Source organism: Salvelinus namaycush, chromosome 34, assembly GCF_016432855.1.
Source record: "Salvelinus namaycush isolate Seneca chromosome 34, SaNama_1.0, whole genome shotgun sequence".
In the NCBI taxonomy this organism is placed as follows: domain Eukaryota; kingdom Metazoa; phylum Chordata; class Actinopteri; order Salmoniformes; family Salmonidae; genus Salvelinus; species Salvelinus namaycush.
Genome location: NC_052340.1, coordinates 27,124,258 through 27,142,531, shown reverse-complemented (window position 1 = coordinate 27,142,531; position 18,274 = coordinate 27,124,258). Strand labels below are relative to the sequence as shown.

The window sequence follows — 18,274 nt, the reverse complement described above, 5'->3', positions numbered from 1 at the left end:
AACATTGTTAAAGTGATTTGTGTTATAATTATTAAAGTGGCCAGTGATTTCAAGTCTATGTATATAGGGCAGCAGCCTCTAATGTGCTAGTGTTGGCTATTTAACAGTATGATGACCTTGAGATAGAAGCTGTTTTTCAGTCTCTCGGTCCCACCTATGATGCACCTGTACAGACCTCGCCTTCTGGATGATAGCGGGGTGAACAGGCAGTGGCTCGGTTGGTTGTTGTCCTTGATGATCTTTTTGGCCTTCCTGTGACATCGGATACTGTAGGTGTCCTGGAGGGTAGGTGGTATGCCCCCGGTGCTGCGTTGGGCAGACCGCACCACCCTCTGGAGAGCCCTGCAGTTGCGGGCGGTGCAGTTGCCGATACAGCCCGACAGGAAGCTCTCTATTGTGCGTCTGTAGAAGTTTTGTGAGGGTTTTAGGTGCCAAGCCAAATTTCTTCAATCTCCTGAGGTTGAAGAGGCGCTGTTTCACGTTCTTCACCACACTGTCTGTGTGCGTGGACCATTTCAGTTTGTCCGTGATGTGTACGCCAAGGAGCTTGAAACTTTCCACCTTCTCCACTGCGGTCCCATTGATGTGGATAGGGGGGTGCTCCCTCTGCTGTTTCCTGAAGTCCACGATCATCTCCTTAGTTTTGTTGAGGTAGAGTGAGAGGTTATTTTCCTGGCACCACACTTCCAGGGCCCCCACCTCCTCCCTGTAGGCTGTCTCATCATTGTTGGTAATCAGGCCTACTACTGTTGTGTCGTCTGCAAACTTGATGATTGAGTTGGAGGCGTGCGTCGCCACGCAGTCGTGGGTGAACAGGGAGTACAGGATGGGGCTGAGCATGCATCGTTGTGGGGCCCGTGTTGAGGATCAGCGAAGTAAAGATGTTGTTTCCTATCTTCACTACCTGGGGGCGGCCCGTCAGGAAGTCCAGGACCCAGTTGCACAGAGCGGGGTTCAAACCCAGGGCCTCGAACTTAATGATGAGCTTGGAGGGTACTATGGTGTTGAATGCTGAGCTATAGTCAATGAACAGCATTCTTGCATAGGTATTCCTCTTGTCCAGATGGGATACGGCAGTGTGCAGTGCGATGGCGATTGCATCGTCTGTGGATCTATTGGTGCGGTAAGCAAATTGAAGTGGGTCTAGGGTGTCAGGTAGGGTGGAGGTGATATTATCCTTGACTTGTCTCTCAGAAGTGAGTGCTACGGGGCGAGAGTCATTTAGTTCTGTTACTTTTGCTTTCTTGGGTACAGCAACAGTGGTGGACATGTTGAAGCAGGTGAGGACAGCAGACTGGGATAGGGAGAGATTGAATATGTCCGTAAACACTCCAGCCAGCTGGTCTGTGCATGCTCTGAAGACGCGGCTAGGGATGCTGTCTGAGCCGGCAACCTTGCGAGGGTTAACACATTTAAATGTCTTACTCACATCGGCCACAGAGAAGGAGAGCCCACAGTCCTTGGTGGCAGGCGACATCGGTGGCACTGTGTTATCCTCAAAGTGGGCGAAGAAGTTGTTTTGCTTGTACGGAAGCAAGACGTCGGTGTCCGCGACGTGGCTGGTTTTCTCTTTGTAGTCCGTGATTGTCTGTAGACCCTGCCACATTCGTCTCGTGTCTGAGCCGTTGAATTGCGACTCCACTTTGTCTCTGTACTGACGTTTTGCCTGTTTGATTGCCTTACGAAGGGAATAACTACACTGTTTGTATTCAGCCATATTCCCAGTCACCTTGCCATGGTTAAATGCGATGGTTCGCGCTTTCAGTTTTGCGCGAATGCTGCCATCTATCCACGGTTCCTGGTTAGGGTTGGTTTTAATAGTCACAGTGTGTACAACATCTCCTATACACTTCCTGATGAACTCAGTCATGGATCATGTTTGCATATGTACAGTACCTACTCATTCCAGGGTTTTCTTTATTTTTACTATTTTCTATATTGTAGAGATCACAACTTTGAAATACCACATGGAATCATGTAGTAAACAATTCAAAATATTTTTTATATTTGAGTGACTTCAAAGTAGACACCCTTTGCCTTGATGACAGCTTTGCTTACTCTGGGCATTCTCTCAACCAGCTTCATGAGGAAGTCACCTGCAATCCATTTCATTTAACTTGTTAAAAGTTCATTTGTGGAATTTCTTTCCTTAATGCGTTTGATCCAATCAGTTGTGTTGTTACAAGGTAGAGGTGGTATACAGAAGATAGCTCTATTTGGTAAAAGAGTCCATATTATGGCAAAAACAGCTCAAATAAGCAAACAGAAGGAACAGTCTGTCATTATTTTAAGACGTAAAGGTCAGTCAATACGGAAAATTTCAAGAACTTTTAAAGTTTCTTCAAGTGCAGTCGCAAAAACCACGAAGTGTTATGATGAAACTGGCTCTCATGAGGACCGCCACAGGAAAGGAAGACCCAGCGTTACCTCAGTTGCAGTGGATAAGTTCATTAGAGTTAACTTCACCTCAGATTGCAGCTCATATAAATGCTTCACAGAGTTCAAGTAACAGACACATCTCAACATCCACTGTTCAGAGGAGACTGCGTTAAGCAGGCCTTCATGGTAGAATTGCTGCAAAGAAACCACTACTAAAGGACACCGATAAGAAGACGAGACTTGCTTGGGCTAAGAAACATGAGCAATTGATATTAGACCGGTGGAAATCTGTCCAAATTGTATATTTTTTGTTCCAACCGCCGTGTCTTTGTGGAACACAGAGTAGGTGAACGGATGATTTCCGTATGTGTGGTTCCCACCATGAAGCATGGAGGAGGAGGTGTGATGGTGCTTTGCTGGAGAGACTGTCTGTGATGTATTTAGAATTCAAGGCATACTTAACCAGCATGGCTACGTCAGCATTCTGTAGCGATACGGCACCCATCTGGTTTGCTCTTAGTGGGACTATCATTTGTTTATCAACAGGACAATTACCCAAAACACACCTCCAGGCTGTGTAAGGGCTATTTGACCAAGAAGGAGAGTGATGGAGTGCTGCATCAGATGACCTGGCCTCCACAATCACCCAACCCCAACCCAATTGAAATGGTTTGGGATGAGATAGACAGAGTGAAGGAAAAGCAGCCAACAAGTGCTCAGCATATGTGTGAACTCCTTCAAGATTGTTGAAAAGCATTCCAGGTCAAGCTTCTTGAGAGAATGCCAAGAGTGTGCAAAGCAGTCATCAAGGCAAAGGGTGGCTACTTTGAAGAATCTCAAATATAAAATATATTTTGATTTGTTTAACACTTTTTGGTTACTACATGATTCCATATGTGTGATTTCATAGTTTTGATGTCTTCACTATTATTAAACAATGTAGAAAATTGTAGAAAATAAAATAAAGAAAAACCCTTGAATGAGTAGGTCAGTCCAAACTTTTGACTGGTACTGTATGTCAACATCAACATCAGGTAGTTATGTGTTAATCCCAGCAGAGCTACAGTTGAGGAACAGAGAAAGAGTTGGAGAGAGGTCATCATGAAATAGACACCATAACAAGAGGTCAATGGGGAGTCTTAAGATGGACAGAGGAACAGAACGTCCCAGTGCAGCAGGTTTAGTGTAAATACTGGTGTAGTGAGGAAAGCAGTGTTGTGGACTCTGGTCCTCATGTTGTTCTGATTCACTTGTTATCAGGGGAACTGTTTTTATTTTATTTTTTATGTTGTACTGTCGCACGCTTTCACGTCACTTCAGGGCATGGTACAGTGTCTGTACCTCTCTTCTAGCACGCACTGTCACACACCCCCTTTCTGTCGTGTGCACTCTTTCTCTCTCTCTCTCTCTCTCTCTCTCTGTCGTTTTCGCCCTCTCTCTTTTCGCTGTTTCTCTTTCTCCCTCCCTTATAAACCCTTGTATAATAGCATCACACAACCATGTTATGTTATTTCTCTAATTGCACAACTTTGCTGTGTTAGAAGAAGTTGCCACTGTTGTACTTTAGAGAGAATGTTGTTAAATCCCTGATTTAATGTGTGTATGCACGGTTAGATTTAATAATGGAAAAATTGATGTAATAAATGTATCACTAGCCACTTTAAACAATGCCACTTTTATATGTTTACATACCCTACATTACTCATCTCATATGTATATACTGTACTCTATACCATCCACTGCATCTTGCCTATGCCGTTCTATACCATCACTCATTCATATATTTCTTTATGTACATATTCTTATTCATTCCTTTACACTTGTGTGTATAAAGTAGTTGTTGTGGAATTGTTAGGTTAGATTACTTGTTAGATATTACTGCATGGTCGGAACTAGAAGCACAAGCATTTCGCTACACTCGCAATAACATCTGCCAACCATGTGTATGTGACAAATAAAATTTGATTTGATTTGATAAGATCCATTGTGACCATAATGGTTTCATTTACCCAGGAATCCTCTTAGCTAGCAGCTCACTGGATTAGCTAATGTTGTTGTTTCACTGCAACCAGTACAGGCAGGGACCAGACACACTCCACTGCCTGACCTCGTATGCTAGCTAACATTCACTGTTAATACTTGTATTACTTAGGCTGCTAATGTTCAAACAATTACTACCCTAATCAGTTGTGCTTGCATAAAAGATGTAGACTACTTGCAGAATAAGCATTTTGTGCAGGTTGCTTTCCCTTGGATTCAGGGTGCAGTTGAAGGGGTGCAACTTTCACCTCCCCCCCACACACACACACATTCTGCATTTTTGTTCCCCCCAGTTTTATCATTGGAATGTGATACAAAACTAGGCAACGGTGTGCTTTAGGACCATGTGGTCCATTTAGGACCCTCCTAGCAGTCGGGTAGGCTGTTTGGCGCATCTATCTGACAGGATAAAAAAAATATATATATAAAGAAGTTTACGTACACTTAGGTTGGATTCATTAAAACTTGTTTTTTCAACCACTCCAAAAATGTCTTGTTAACAAACTATAGTTTTGGCAAATCGGTTAGGACATCTACTCTGTGCATGACAAGTAATTTTTCCAACAATTGTTTACAGACAGATTATTTCACTTATAATTCACTGTATCACAATTCCAGTGGGTCAGAAGTGTACATACACTAAGTTGACTGTGCCTTTAAACAGCTTGGAAAATTCCAGAAAATTATGTTATGGCTTTAGAAGCTTCTGATAGGCTAATTGACATCATTTGAGTCAATTGGAGGTGTACCTGTGGATGTATTTCAAGGCCTACCTTCAAACTCAGTGCCTCTTTGCTTGACATCAAGGGAAAATCAAAAGAATCCAGCCAAGACCTCAGAGAAGAATTTGTAGACCTCCACAAGTCTGGTTCATCCTTGGGAGCAATTTCCAAACGCTCGAAGGTACCAAGTTCATCTATACAAACAATAGTACGCAAATATAAACACCATGAGACCACACAGCCGTCATACCGCTCAGGAAGGAGACGCGTTCTGTCTCCTAGAGATGAACGTACTTTGGTGCGAAAAGTGCAAATCAATCCCAGAACAACAGCAAAGGACCTTGTGAAGATGCTGGAGGAAACGGGTACAAAAGTATCTATATCCACAGTAAAACGAGTCCTATATTGACATAACCTGAAAGGCCGCTGAGCAAGGAAAAAGCCACTGCTCCAAAACCGCCATAAAAAAAGCCAGACTACGGTTTGCAACTGCACACGGGGACAAAGATCGTACTTTTTGGAGAAATGTCCTCTGGTCTGATGAAACAAAAATAAAACTGTTTAGCCATAATGACCATCGTTATGTTTGGAGGAAAAAGGGGGAGGCTTGCAAGCCGAAGAACACCATCCCAACCGTGAAGCACGGGGGTGGCAGCATCATGTTGTGGGGGTGCTTTGCTGCAGGAGGTGCAGGTGCACTTCACAAAATAGATGGCATCATGAGGTTGGAAAATTATGTAGATATATTGAAGCAACATCTCAGTCAGGAAGTTAAAGGTTGGTCACAAATGGGTTTTTCAAATGGACAATGACCCCAAGCATACTTCCAAAGTTGTGTAAAATGGCTTAAAGACAACAAAGTCAAGTTATTGGAGTCGCCATCACAAAGCCCTGACCTAAATCCTATAGACATTTTGTTGACAGATCTGAAAAAGCGTGTGCGAGCAAGGAGGCCTACAAACCTGACTCAGTTACACCAGCTCTGTCTGGAGGAATGGGCAAAAATTCACCCAACTTATTGTGGGAAGCTTGTGGAAGGCTATCGGAAACGTTTGACACAATTTAAAGGCAATGCTACCAAATACTAATTGACTGTATGTAAACTTCTGACCCACTGGGAATGTGATGAAAGAAATAAAGGCTGAAATAAATCATTCTCTCTACTATTATTCTGACATTTCACATTCTTAAAATAAAGTGGTGATCCTAACTGAGCTAAAACAGGGAATTTCTACTAGGATTAAATGTCAGGAAATGTGAAAAACTGAGTTTAAATGTATTTGGCTAAGGTGTATGTAAACTTGCGACTTCAACTGTATGCCCCCCCCCCCCCCCCCCTTCTAAAACGCCCCTGCTTAAATGTAAGCCGAGGCAATCAGTCATTAAGGGAGATGGAGGTTTCGAGTGCGTATAACTGCTGGCAAATGTTTTGTATAAGTCCCATGTGGCTTAGTTGGTTGAACGTGGCGCTTGCAAAGTCGGAGTTGTGGGCTTTGTTTCCCACAGGGGAAAAGTATGAAAATGTATGCACTCACTACTGTAAGTCGCTCTAGATAAGAGCGTCTGCTAAATTACTAAAATGGAAATATAAAAATGTAAATGCATGTTAATGATCAGTGTGGGTGAAACGTTAGTGTGTAAAATGGTTGTAAAAAGTTGTATCTGTGGCCTCTAGGCTAGTGCATAGTGGATGGGTAATGTCATTTATAGAGATTTCAGTGTAGTATGGGTAATGTAGTTTTGTATAGATAACATATGCTAATAGCCAGTGTGGGTGTAGTATTCTTTTACCACTGCATCCCTCGTCTTCATACATTATGTGCCAATACATTTGTACTGTATACTGAAGGATTGTGGGTAAGTAGTTTCCCCTCCTCTCCCTAGCCAAGGGGACACTAAGAGAAGACACTCTGAGGGTGTTCCTACAGCAGATAGCAGCAGCAATGAGGATCCTCAACAGTAAAGGCATCATCCACCGAGACCTGAAACCACAGAACATCCTGCTGTCATACACCAGCCGCAAGAGATCCAGTATCAACGGCATCCGCATCAAAATAGGTGACTGAACAACCCAGCCCCTCAAACACAACACACACTCAGCTAAAACTAAGCTAAACCTTCAAAAAGACAACTATCCCTTTAATTCTGTATATAGTGTTATTTCTGTATATACACAACTTCATAATGTTTATACGATATAAATACTGTTTATACTGTAAATATAGAGATGGCCTATCTATGAACTGTTAGCCATCGTATGATTTGTCTTATTGTGTCACACAAGTGTCATATATCATGTATCAAGATGCACCACAATGATCGCTAGCTAAGGTCATGGTTAGTTGTTTTGAACCTCACAGCTATATTTAGTTTGCACAATGCTATTCCCAGAAGGTGTGGTGACTCATGTTGTGTGTTGAGTGCCCAATTGTCTAGTGTCTGAGAGGCTTGGGAATAGGAGTCGTGACACTGCGATCAATAGTTGTTATTAATAAGACAGACAGACACAGGCAGACAGACTGACTGACTGATGGACTTCTCTCTTTCAGCTGACTTTGGCTTCGCACGATATCTCCAGAGCAACATGATGGCTGCCACGCTGTGTGGCTCCCCCATGTACATGGTGAGTGGATGCGGGTTAGTGTTTGTTGTGTGTGTAAGGGTGTTGTGTCTAAGTCTCTTGTTCTCCTGTGACAACAGCTTTGCTTACTCAGAAACCTGCAACTGGAACGGTCCTTTCAGAGCATGACCTCTAACCTCTGTCCTCTAACCAGGCCCCGGAAGTGATCATGTCTCAGAACTATGACGCCAAGGCAGACATGTGGAGCATTGGGACGGTCGTCTACCAGTGTCTCGTAGGGAAGCCACCTTTCCAGGTAGGATGGAGAGAGGGAGTTGATATGGGGCATCTTTTTTTCATCACACAAAGCAGAATGAAACTGTGCGAAGAAAATAGCACATGCCTCTGCAAGAAAAATGTCACCCATGGTGTGCATTTATAGAAGTAGTATACAAACCCCCTGTCACTCTGCTCTCGATCTCTCCTTTCTTTCTTTCTTTTCTTTTCCTTTCTTTTCTTTTCTTTCTTTCCTTTCTTTCCTTTCTTTCTTTCTTTTTCTCTCTCTCTCTCTCTCTAGGCCAACAGTCCCCAGGACCTGAGGATGTTCTATGAGAAGAACAAGTCGCTGCTGCCCATGTAGGTGATAGGATTTAAGAATGATTAACTATCTGATCGAGGCCATTTGGGCTGAAAAGTTGTGTTTTTAACCGGAAGGTGTTGTCTGTGCCTCTATTACCCAGCATCCCGAGGGAGACGTCTCCTCCCCTTGGCAACCTGTTGCTAGGCCTGCTGCAGAGGAACCAGAAGGATAGGATGGACTTCGGTCAGTTCTGACGCCACTTCCCTTCTAGAATGGAAATGATTTAAAACATAATGTTTCTTATTAATCAATTGGATATTACTTCTCTAACATTCACACTTCTGTCTTGTTGTTTCAGATGCATTTTTCAGCCATCCTTTCTTAGATCCACTGTCTGCCATCAAAAAATGTGAGTAGATAGATGAAAACTTCCTTCATCAATAACAGGGAAATACATGTTGTGGTATCATAGCTGTATTGTGAGATGGCGTTGATGTTGAGAACACTTAGGTCTTGTGTGAAAACATGTATTTGTATGTTTTCTCTCCAGCATGTCCTGTTCCAGTACCCAACTGCCCTAGCGCTGTGACCGACATCACCTGTGGCAGCTCGCCCTCTGTTCGCTACAACTCCCCTGCCGTAAGTTAATCCTGACTGCCTATACACCTCATAGTTTCATTCCACAACAAGTGGGTTTATCTGTACCTCAAGGCATAGCACCACACCTCAACACTGAGCACTGAAGAATCCAGACTTTGTACAGTAACTCTGTGGGAAAACGGACAAACTGAGTTTCCCAGGGATGTACTTTTTCTCTCTGTCCACTGTGATTGCATTATTCTGACAGTCTAGATAGCCCAGTCTGGCTCTAATTGAATTGTACAGCCCAAGCCCTCTCTCTCACTGAGATTGATCCTCTTGCTTTCTTTCTCTTGCCCTACGCTCCTCACATTCACACACACACACACACACACACACACACACACACACACACACACACACACACACGGTCGTACGCACACACACACCACCTACCCCCACAAACATACACACACCTTTTGCTCACTACAACACACACATACCCCTTCCCTTCTTCAGTCTCTCCCAGACATGCAGACGTTACCTGAGGACTGTCTGTCATCGCCCCCCCTGGGCCCTCCAAACTACCTGCAGCTGTCTAAGGAGTCTGGAGGAAGCACCAGCAGCAAGAACTCTTCCAGCGACACGGACGACTTTGTCCTGGTGCCACACCTCTCCACAGAGTCTTGTGAGTCTGCAGGAACACACACACACACACACACTGAAGACTTGCTACTCCTTATTACACTAATTAGGCCTACTGGCAGCACTTCTCTTACACTAAGCACCTGCTATAAAACACACACACTAAGCACCTGCTATAAAACACACACACTGAGCACCTGCTATAAAACACACACACTAAGCACCTGCTATAAAACACACACACTAAGCACCTGCTATAAAACACACACACTAAGCACCTGCTATAAAAGACACACACTAAGCACCTGCTATAAAACACACACACTAAGCACCTGCTATAAAACACACACACTGAGCACCTGCTATAAAACACACACACTAAGCACCTGCTATAAAACACACACTAAGCACCTGCTATAAAACACACACACTAAGCACCTGCTATAAAACACACACACTGAGCACCTGCTATAAACCACACACACTGAGCACCTGCTATAAAACACACACACTAAGCACCTGCTATAAAACACACACACTAAGCACCTGCTATAAAACACACACACTAAGCACCTGCTATAAAACACACACACTAAGCACCTGCTATAAAACACACACACTGAGCACCTGCTATAAAACACACACACTAAGCACCTGCTATAAAACACACACACTAAGCACCTGCTATAAAACACACACACTAAGCACCTGCTATAAAACACACACACTGAGCACCTGCTATAAACCACACACACTGAGCACCTGCTATAAAACACACACACTAAGCACCTGCTATAAAACACACACACTAAGCACCTGCTATAAAACACACACACTAAGCACCTGCTATAAAACACACACACTAAGCACCTGCTATAAAACACACACACTGAGCACCTGCTATAAAACACACACACTGAGCACCTGCTATAAAACACACACACTGAGTACCTGCTATAAAACACACACACTGAGCACCTGCTATAAAACACACACACTAAGCACCTGCTATAAAACACACACACTAAGCACCTGCTATAAAACACACACACTAAGCACCTGCTATAAAACACACACACTAAGCACCTGCTATAAAACACACTCACTAAGCACCTTCTATAAAACACACACACTAATCACCTGCTATAAAACACACACACTAAGCACCTGCTATAAAACACACACACTAAGCACCTGCTATAAAACACACACACACTAAGCACCTGCTATAAAACACACACACTGAGCACCTGCTATAAAACACACTCACTAAGCACCTGCTATAAAACACACACACTAATCACCTGCTATAAAACACACACACTAAGCACCTGCTATAAAACACACACACTAAGCACCTGCTATAAAACACACACACTAAGCACCTGCTATAAAAGACACACACTAAGCACCTGCTATAAAACACACACACTAAGCACCTGCTATAAAACACACACACTGAGCACCTGCTATAAAACACACACACTAAGCACCTGCTATAAAACACACACTAAGCACCTGCTATAAAACACACACACTAAGCACCTGCTATAAAACACACACACTGAGCACCTGCTATAAACCACACACACTAAGCACCTGCTATAAAACACACACACTAAGCACCTGCTATAAAACACACACACTAAGCACCTGCTATAAAACACACACACTGAGCACCTGCTATAAAACACACACACTAAGCACCTGCTATAAAACACACACACTAAGCACCTGCTATAAAACACACACACTAAGCACCTGCTATAAAACACACACACTAAGCACCTGCTATAAAACACACACACTAAGCACCTGCTATAAAACACACACACTGAGCACCTGCTATAAAACACACACACTGAGCACCTGCTATAAAACACACACACTGAGCACCTGCTATAAAACACACACACTAAGCACCTGCTATAAAACACACACACTGAGCACCTGCTATAAAACACACACACTGAGTACCTGCTATAAAACACACACACTGAGCACCTGCTATAAAACACACACACTAAGCACCTGCTATAAAACACACACACTAAGCACCTGCTATAAAACACACACACTAAGCACCTGCTATAAAACACACACACTAAGCACCTGCTATAAAACACACTCACTAAGCACCTTCTATAAAACACACACACTAAGCACCTGCTATAAAACACACACACTGAGCACCTTCTATAAAACACACACACTGAGCACCTTCTATCAAACACACACACTGAGCACCTTCTATAAAACACACACACTGAGCACCTTCTATAAAACACACACACTGAGCACCTTCTATAAAACACACACACTGAGCACCTGCTATCAAACACACACACTAAGCGCCTGCTATAAAACACACACACTAAGCACCTGCTATAAAACACACTCACTAAGCACCTGCTATAAAACACACACACTAAGCACCTGCTATAAAACACACACACTGAGCACCTGCTATAAAACACACACACTGAGCACCTGCTATAAAACACACACACTGAGCACCTGCTATAAAACACACACACTAAGCACCTGCTATAAAACACACACACACTAAGCACCTGCTATAAAACACACACACTAAGCACCTGCTATAAAACACACACACTGAGCACCTGCTATAAAACACACACACTGAGCACCTGCTATAAAACACACACACTGAGCACCTGCTATAAACCACACACACTGAGCACCTGCTATAAAACACACACACTAAGCACCTGCTATAAAACACTGAGCACCTGCTATAAAACACACACACTGAGCACCTGCTATAAAACACACACACTAAGCACCTGCTATAAAACGCACACACTGAGCACCTGCTATAAAACACACACACTAAGCACCTGCTATAAAACACACACACTAAGCACCTGCTATAAAACACACACACTAAGTACCTGCTATAAAACACACACACTGAGCACCTGCTATAAAACACACACACTAAGTACCTGCTATAAAACACACACACTGAGCACCTGCTATAAAACACACACACTAAGCACCTGCTCACACTTGACACAGACAGTTGACCAAATAGACACATTTTGAGTGGCGGTATGGGTAGTCAGTTAATTCACTAATGTGGCATGGTTTCTATTCTTGTCTGGTTTGCTCACTTCCCTCTCTCTCCTCTTCCTCAGATGACCAGCCAATGGGAGCAGTGGGGCGTCGGGGATCCGCAGAGTGGTGTGGAGGGTGAGTGTAACGTCATCAACTTCAGCTCTAAACATATTGTTGTTGTCTGATTTGGGCCGGCCACCATCAGAAAGGAACATAAACCTTGTCCCTGCACTTCCTCTACATACTAGAGAATACCAGAACACAAAAGAACTCCCAGGAGCACAATATCTAGATGACCTGACCTGGTTCCTCTGTTGACTCCCCTGGGCTTGACCGTGTTGCTCCATGGAAATCGATCATTTTTTCACTGTTGACTTGTTGCATCATAGAAATGTAACCTAAACTCAGAGAGGATTAACAAACAGTCTGTTTGTGTCCCTAAACTGGGATATTTCAGGATATTTCCACTGTCCGACTATTTATGTATTAGATCAATTTGAATTATAGCACATTGGACAGATCTAATAATGGTTGACACAAAACATATGTGTGGTGAAATGATCAACGTTAAAAACAATTAACCAGTCTGATGTGCATGCTGCTATTTCAGCCCCAGATATTGTGTGTGTGTGTGTGTGTGTGTGTGTGTGTGTGTGTGTGTGTGTGTGTGTGTGTGTGTGTGTGTGTGTGTGTGTGTGTGTGTGTGTGTGTGTGTGTGTGTGTGTGTGTGCTGTGAATGAGCTGCATGAGTAAGTCATTCTGTCTACTCCATATAGACATGTCTATGTAGAATGCTACATAAAACACTCTACATCTCAGTGTGTCTGTCAGTGTGCACAGCAGCTGTGTTTTATACTCCTTAGTCATAAAAGACATGCTATTTGTCTCTGAAAGCAATATATCAGTCTTCCATTTCTATGAAGCTATGTCAATGCCTAAATAAGGCATTTTGTTCATGTCAAAATTGTGTAGACGTCTCAGATAAACGGCTACTGTGTATAGGTCAGTTATATCCTGAACCACCCAGACGAGGCAGGCCTGTTGTATGAGAATAGATCTCTTACACACACACAGGAAATCGCTTTGGGCAAATGTGACTGTTGTTGTCGCGGCATCTTAAATGACTGTCACTCACACACACACACACACACACACACATATATATATATATATATCACACACACACACACACACTGAAAGCAGAGGCACAAACACCACTTCCTTGTCTCATGTGACTCCCACACTCTCTCTGTGTTTGTAAATAGCCTGCAGCAAGACAATGCTCTCCACTGTCATCTATAACTTTCTTTTTATTTTCACTCCCCATGTTCCTCTCCCTGTTTCTCTCTTTGTAAACAGCCTCCAGTAATACTGTTTTCTATCATTCAGTTTCTCTCTTTGTAAACAGCCTCCAGTAATACTGTTTTCTAGCACTCAGTTTCTCTCTTTGTAAACGGCCTCCAGTAATACTGTTTTCTATCATTCAGTTTCTCTCTTTGTAAACAGCCTCCAGTAATACTGTTTTCTAGCACTCAGTTTCTCTCTTTGTAAACAGCCTCCAGTAATACTGTTTTCTAGCACTCAGTTTCTCTCTTTGTAAACAGCCTCCAGTAATACTGTTTTCTAGCACTCAGTTTCTCTCTTTGTAAACAGCCTCCAGTAATACTGTTTTCTAGCACTCAGTTTCTCTCTTTGTAAACGGCCTCCAGTAATACTGTTTTCTATCACTCAGTTTCTCTCTTTGTAAACGGCCTCCAGTAATACTGTTTTCTATCACTCAGTTTCTCTCTTTGTAAACGGCCTCCAGTAATACTGTTTTCTAGCACTCAGTTTCTCTCTTTGTAAACAGCCTCCAGTAATACTGTTTTCTATCATTCAGTTTCTCTCTTTGTAAACAGCCTCCAGTAATACTGTTTTCTATCACTCAGTTTCTCTCTTTGTAAACAGCCTCCAGTAATACTGTTTTCTATCACTCAGTTTCTCTCTTTGTAAACAGCCTCCAGTAATACTGTTTTCTATCACTCAGTTTCTCTCTTTGTAAACAGCCTCCAGTAATACTGTTTTCTAGCACTCAGTTTCTCTCTTTGTAAACGGCCTCCAGTAATACTGTTTTCTATCACTGTTTCTCTCTTTGTAAACAGCCTCCAGTAATACTGTTTTCTAGCAGTTTCTCTCTTTGTAAACGGCCTCCAGTAATACTGTTTTCTATCACTGTTTCCATTCCCTCTCACAGTTTTGTAGTCACCCTCATCTATTCCTTAGTTTGTTTCCCCTCATGCTCTCCTCAAACAAATAGCTGTTTTCCTCCTTTCTCACCATCTCTCCATTTTCATCTTTGGGGTGATGGTTTTTCTCTCCCCCTCTTTACCCTGTCTCTTAAAGTGATGCTCCAAAGGTTACAAATTGCAATTCGTAAAATATGTTAATACTTTTTAAGTACTTAAGATCCCGGGCTGCATCTTTAACTCTCTCTCGGCCTGTCCCTTGCCCCCATTATTCCCCTCTTTGTTCTCTTTCCCTTGGTTCCCTGGTTGTGCTGCAAGGTGGTTAATACTCAGCCTGCCCCTCTGTGACCACTCTCTATTGTGGATGAGGTAAGGTGAGGAGCTAGTCTGAGTGCCAGAGAGTCATTCTCTATTCCTGGAGGATCCCACCCCTCAGTCAGCTCACCTCCCACTGTCAATTGTTTTTCCCCTGTGCTCTGTCTGTCCTTAATCGATTCCTGAGCCAGGGAATGAGAGGGGGAGGGAGGGAGATGGGAGTGCAGAGAGACAGAGCCATTACTAAGGATGAATATGGAGAAAAGAAAGAAGGGAGGGAGGTAAGTAGAAAGAGAGAACAGCTGCCCAAGATGAATTAGGAGAGAGCAACGAGCAGACACAAAGCAAATAGAAAAAGGGGAGAGTATTTAGAGTGAGAGGGTGCACACAGAGGAAGAGAGGGAAAAGACAGTGCTGTGTTTCCATTCCCCTCTGGGTAGATGCAGTAAAGACAAACGGGTCAACAGTAAAGCAACACTGACTTACAAACTGCCTTTTGTTAGGGAGAGCACCCTGTGTAGCTCCAATGTCCCAATTAGCTTCTGTTAGAACACAACAGATTTTAACGACCTGCTCTGGGGATAAATGAATGTGTTAAACTGAATGACTGCATGGGGTAATACAGTGTACTGAGGTTAGAGAATAAACCACAGGAATAGTTGGTTTGTTTTCCCTTTCTAAATGCCACTGATTAACATTTCATGGCCCTTTTTAGTTTTGGTTGAAATCCAATTTTATTTGTCACATGCACTGAATACAACCTTACAGTGAAATGCGTACTTACAAGCCCTTAACCAACAATGCAGTTCTAAGAAAAAAGATTTACTAAATTAACTAAAGTAATAAAAAGTAACACAATAGAATCATAATAACGAGCTTATGTACACGGGGTACCGGTACACTGTCAATGTGCGGCGGTACAGGATAGAGTGACTATGCACAGGTAAAGTGACTATGCATAGATAATAACAGAGTAGAAGCAGTGTAAAAAAATAAAAGGGCAGGGGGTCAATTTAAATAGTCAGGGTAGCCATTTGATTAATTGTTCAGGAGTCTTATGGCTTGGGGGTAGAAGATGTTAAGTCTTTTGGACATAGACTTGGCGCTCTGGTACCATTTGCCGTGCGGTAGCAGAGATAACAGTCTATGACTTGGGTGACTGGCGTCTTTGACAATTATTTGGGCCTTCCTCTGACACCGCCTGGTATAGAGGTCCTGGATGGCAGGAAGCTTGGCCCCAGTGATGTACTGGGCCATACGCACTACCCTCTGTAGTGCCTTGCGCTCAGATGCAGAACAATTGCCATACCAGGCAGTGATGCAACTGGTCAGGATGCTCTCAATGGTGCAGCTGTGGAACTTTTTGAGGATCTGGGGACAATGTCAAATCTTTTCAGTCTCCTGAATAGGCGTTGTCGTGCCCTCTTCACGACTGTCTTGGTGTGTTTGGACCATGAACGTTACGTTTGTTGGTGAGGGAGAGGTTGTTGTCCAGGCACCACTGCCTGGTCTCTGACCTCCCTATATGCTGACTCATTGTTGGAACTTGAAGGGCGATTGTGTCTAATCGAAAGCTATGTCAATGTATGTCTTGTTGTAAAATGTGTTTATTTGCTTCTCGGAGTGGAAAGCAAACAAAGGAACCCCTCTGTGTCTTTGTCTGTGTGTTGCTGCTGTACAGGACAGACGGGTGGTCGCGTGCCTCACGTGTATCCCTCAGTCTATTCCCATGTCTCTGGTCTACACCCTCCCCCGTTAATCATCTTATTACATAATGCTGCTAGGCTGAATCTGTCCTGTTCTATAACATTTATATTCCTCCCCCTTCCTCTCTTTCCCCTTTTCATTCTAAACCCAAGTGAACCCCCTATGGTTGACCCGTGTATGACTGTTGTTCAGGGAACATTTTGTACCAATCGAATAACAAAGGAATGCAAATTTGCCTGGCTTTTTTCCCCTCCTGTCCCTCTGTGTCTGATAGAAAGGAGGAGGGCTCAGCACGTGCTATTGGCTGAGCCCACAAACCACAGTTTCTTCAGGCCCGCCCATAACTCCTCCTCTTGGCACAGACGGCTCCCGACTGATTGGGCAGATACGCGTGGGTTTACACAACAGCCCTGCCCCCTCTGGGTTGGGCCAGCCCCCTTACAGCAGGACTGAAGTTTAGTTCCTCATCCAGCCTCAGTTGAAAATGCCATATGTGTAGAAGTAAACAAAGAACTCAAGAGACATAGCCTAGTTAGAAACTTTGAGTCAGCCTAGAGTTTCATTTAGTCCAACTGTTGCGCTCTCCACGTTCTATTTATACAAATGTCGTCTCGGTAGGACTGAAGTATTTTTTAACATAGAGTTCTGTGGGTGTTGACATTCCTGAACAGATGGTGCAGTTTTGGCAGAACTAGCAGACAGACTGGCTAACGGGCCTGCTCTTCCCACTTCACCCTTCCAGGCAGCCGCAGACCACCGGACAGACCCCCATGGTGTCCCCCCGGGCAGAGACCACCCCCATCCCTGTGCCCACCCAGGTGCGGAACTACCAGCGCATCAAGCAGAACCTCTCCAACAGCCCCACCACTACGCTTTACAGCTCCCCCAGGTAAGAGACACTGTCTGGAGAAAAGGGCATCGGTACAATTTGCCGTCCGGTAGCAGAAAGAACAGTCAATGGCTTGGGTGGCTTTAGGGCCTTCCTCTGACACTGCCTGGTATAGAGGTCCTGGATGGCAAGGAGCTGGGCCTCAGTGATGTACTGGTCCATACGCACTACACTCTGTAGAGCCTTGCAGTCGAATACCTAGTATTTGCCTTACCAAGCGGTGATGCAGCCAGTCAAGATGCTCTCAATGGTGCAGCTGTATAGCGTTTTGAGGTGCCCATGTCCTGGGTGGTTCTCGAAGTACAACTGTCATGGTTTAGACATTTTTTGTCTTGTGGGTGCATACAGTCCTCACACCTGGCTGATCAGAGACTAGTCTTTCATGTTGTTGGATTTCTAATGACTAACCTTTGGGTGGGAACAGGAAAATTCACCTACAACTGTCAGTTATTGCATCAGGTAAAGTTTCACTAAGTTTCATCAGTTTAGTCAGTGGATATTGCTTGTTATATTGTGGTGTGATGGGGGGAGTGTTTCAAGACATAGAAA

At 43.6% G+C, this 18,274-nt stretch overlaps 1 protein-coding gene across 3 annotated transcripts in view; it reads left to right on the top strand.

Annotated features, from left to right (window-relative positions):
* The window catches only part of LOC120028305 (serine/threonine-protein kinase ULK2-like), a 79,300-nt gene that overhangs the window by 47,349 nt on the left and 13,677 nt on the right, over positions 1-18,274 (top strand). For all 3 annotated transcript variants that reach the window (XM_038973508.1, XM_038973507.1, XM_038973509.1), the window contains 10 exons: positions 7,026-7,199; positions 7,691-7,764; positions 7,916-8,017; positions 8,279-8,337; positions 8,442-8,524; positions 8,640-8,690; positions 8,832-8,920; positions 9,380-9,548; positions 12,670-12,724; positions 17,579-17,725. In XM_038973508.1, the coding sequence (XP_038829436.1) occupies positions 7,026-7,199; positions 7,691-7,764; positions 7,916-8,017; positions 8,279-8,337; positions 8,442-8,524; positions 8,640-8,690; positions 8,832-8,920; positions 9,380-9,548; positions 12,670-12,724; positions 17,579-17,725 (1,003 nt within the window). The remainder of the gene's footprint in view (positions 1-7,025; positions 7,200-7,690; positions 7,765-7,915; positions 8,018-8,278; positions 8,338-8,441; positions 8,525-8,639; positions 8,691-8,831; positions 8,921-9,379; positions 9,549-12,669; positions 12,725-17,578; positions 17,726-18,274) is intronic.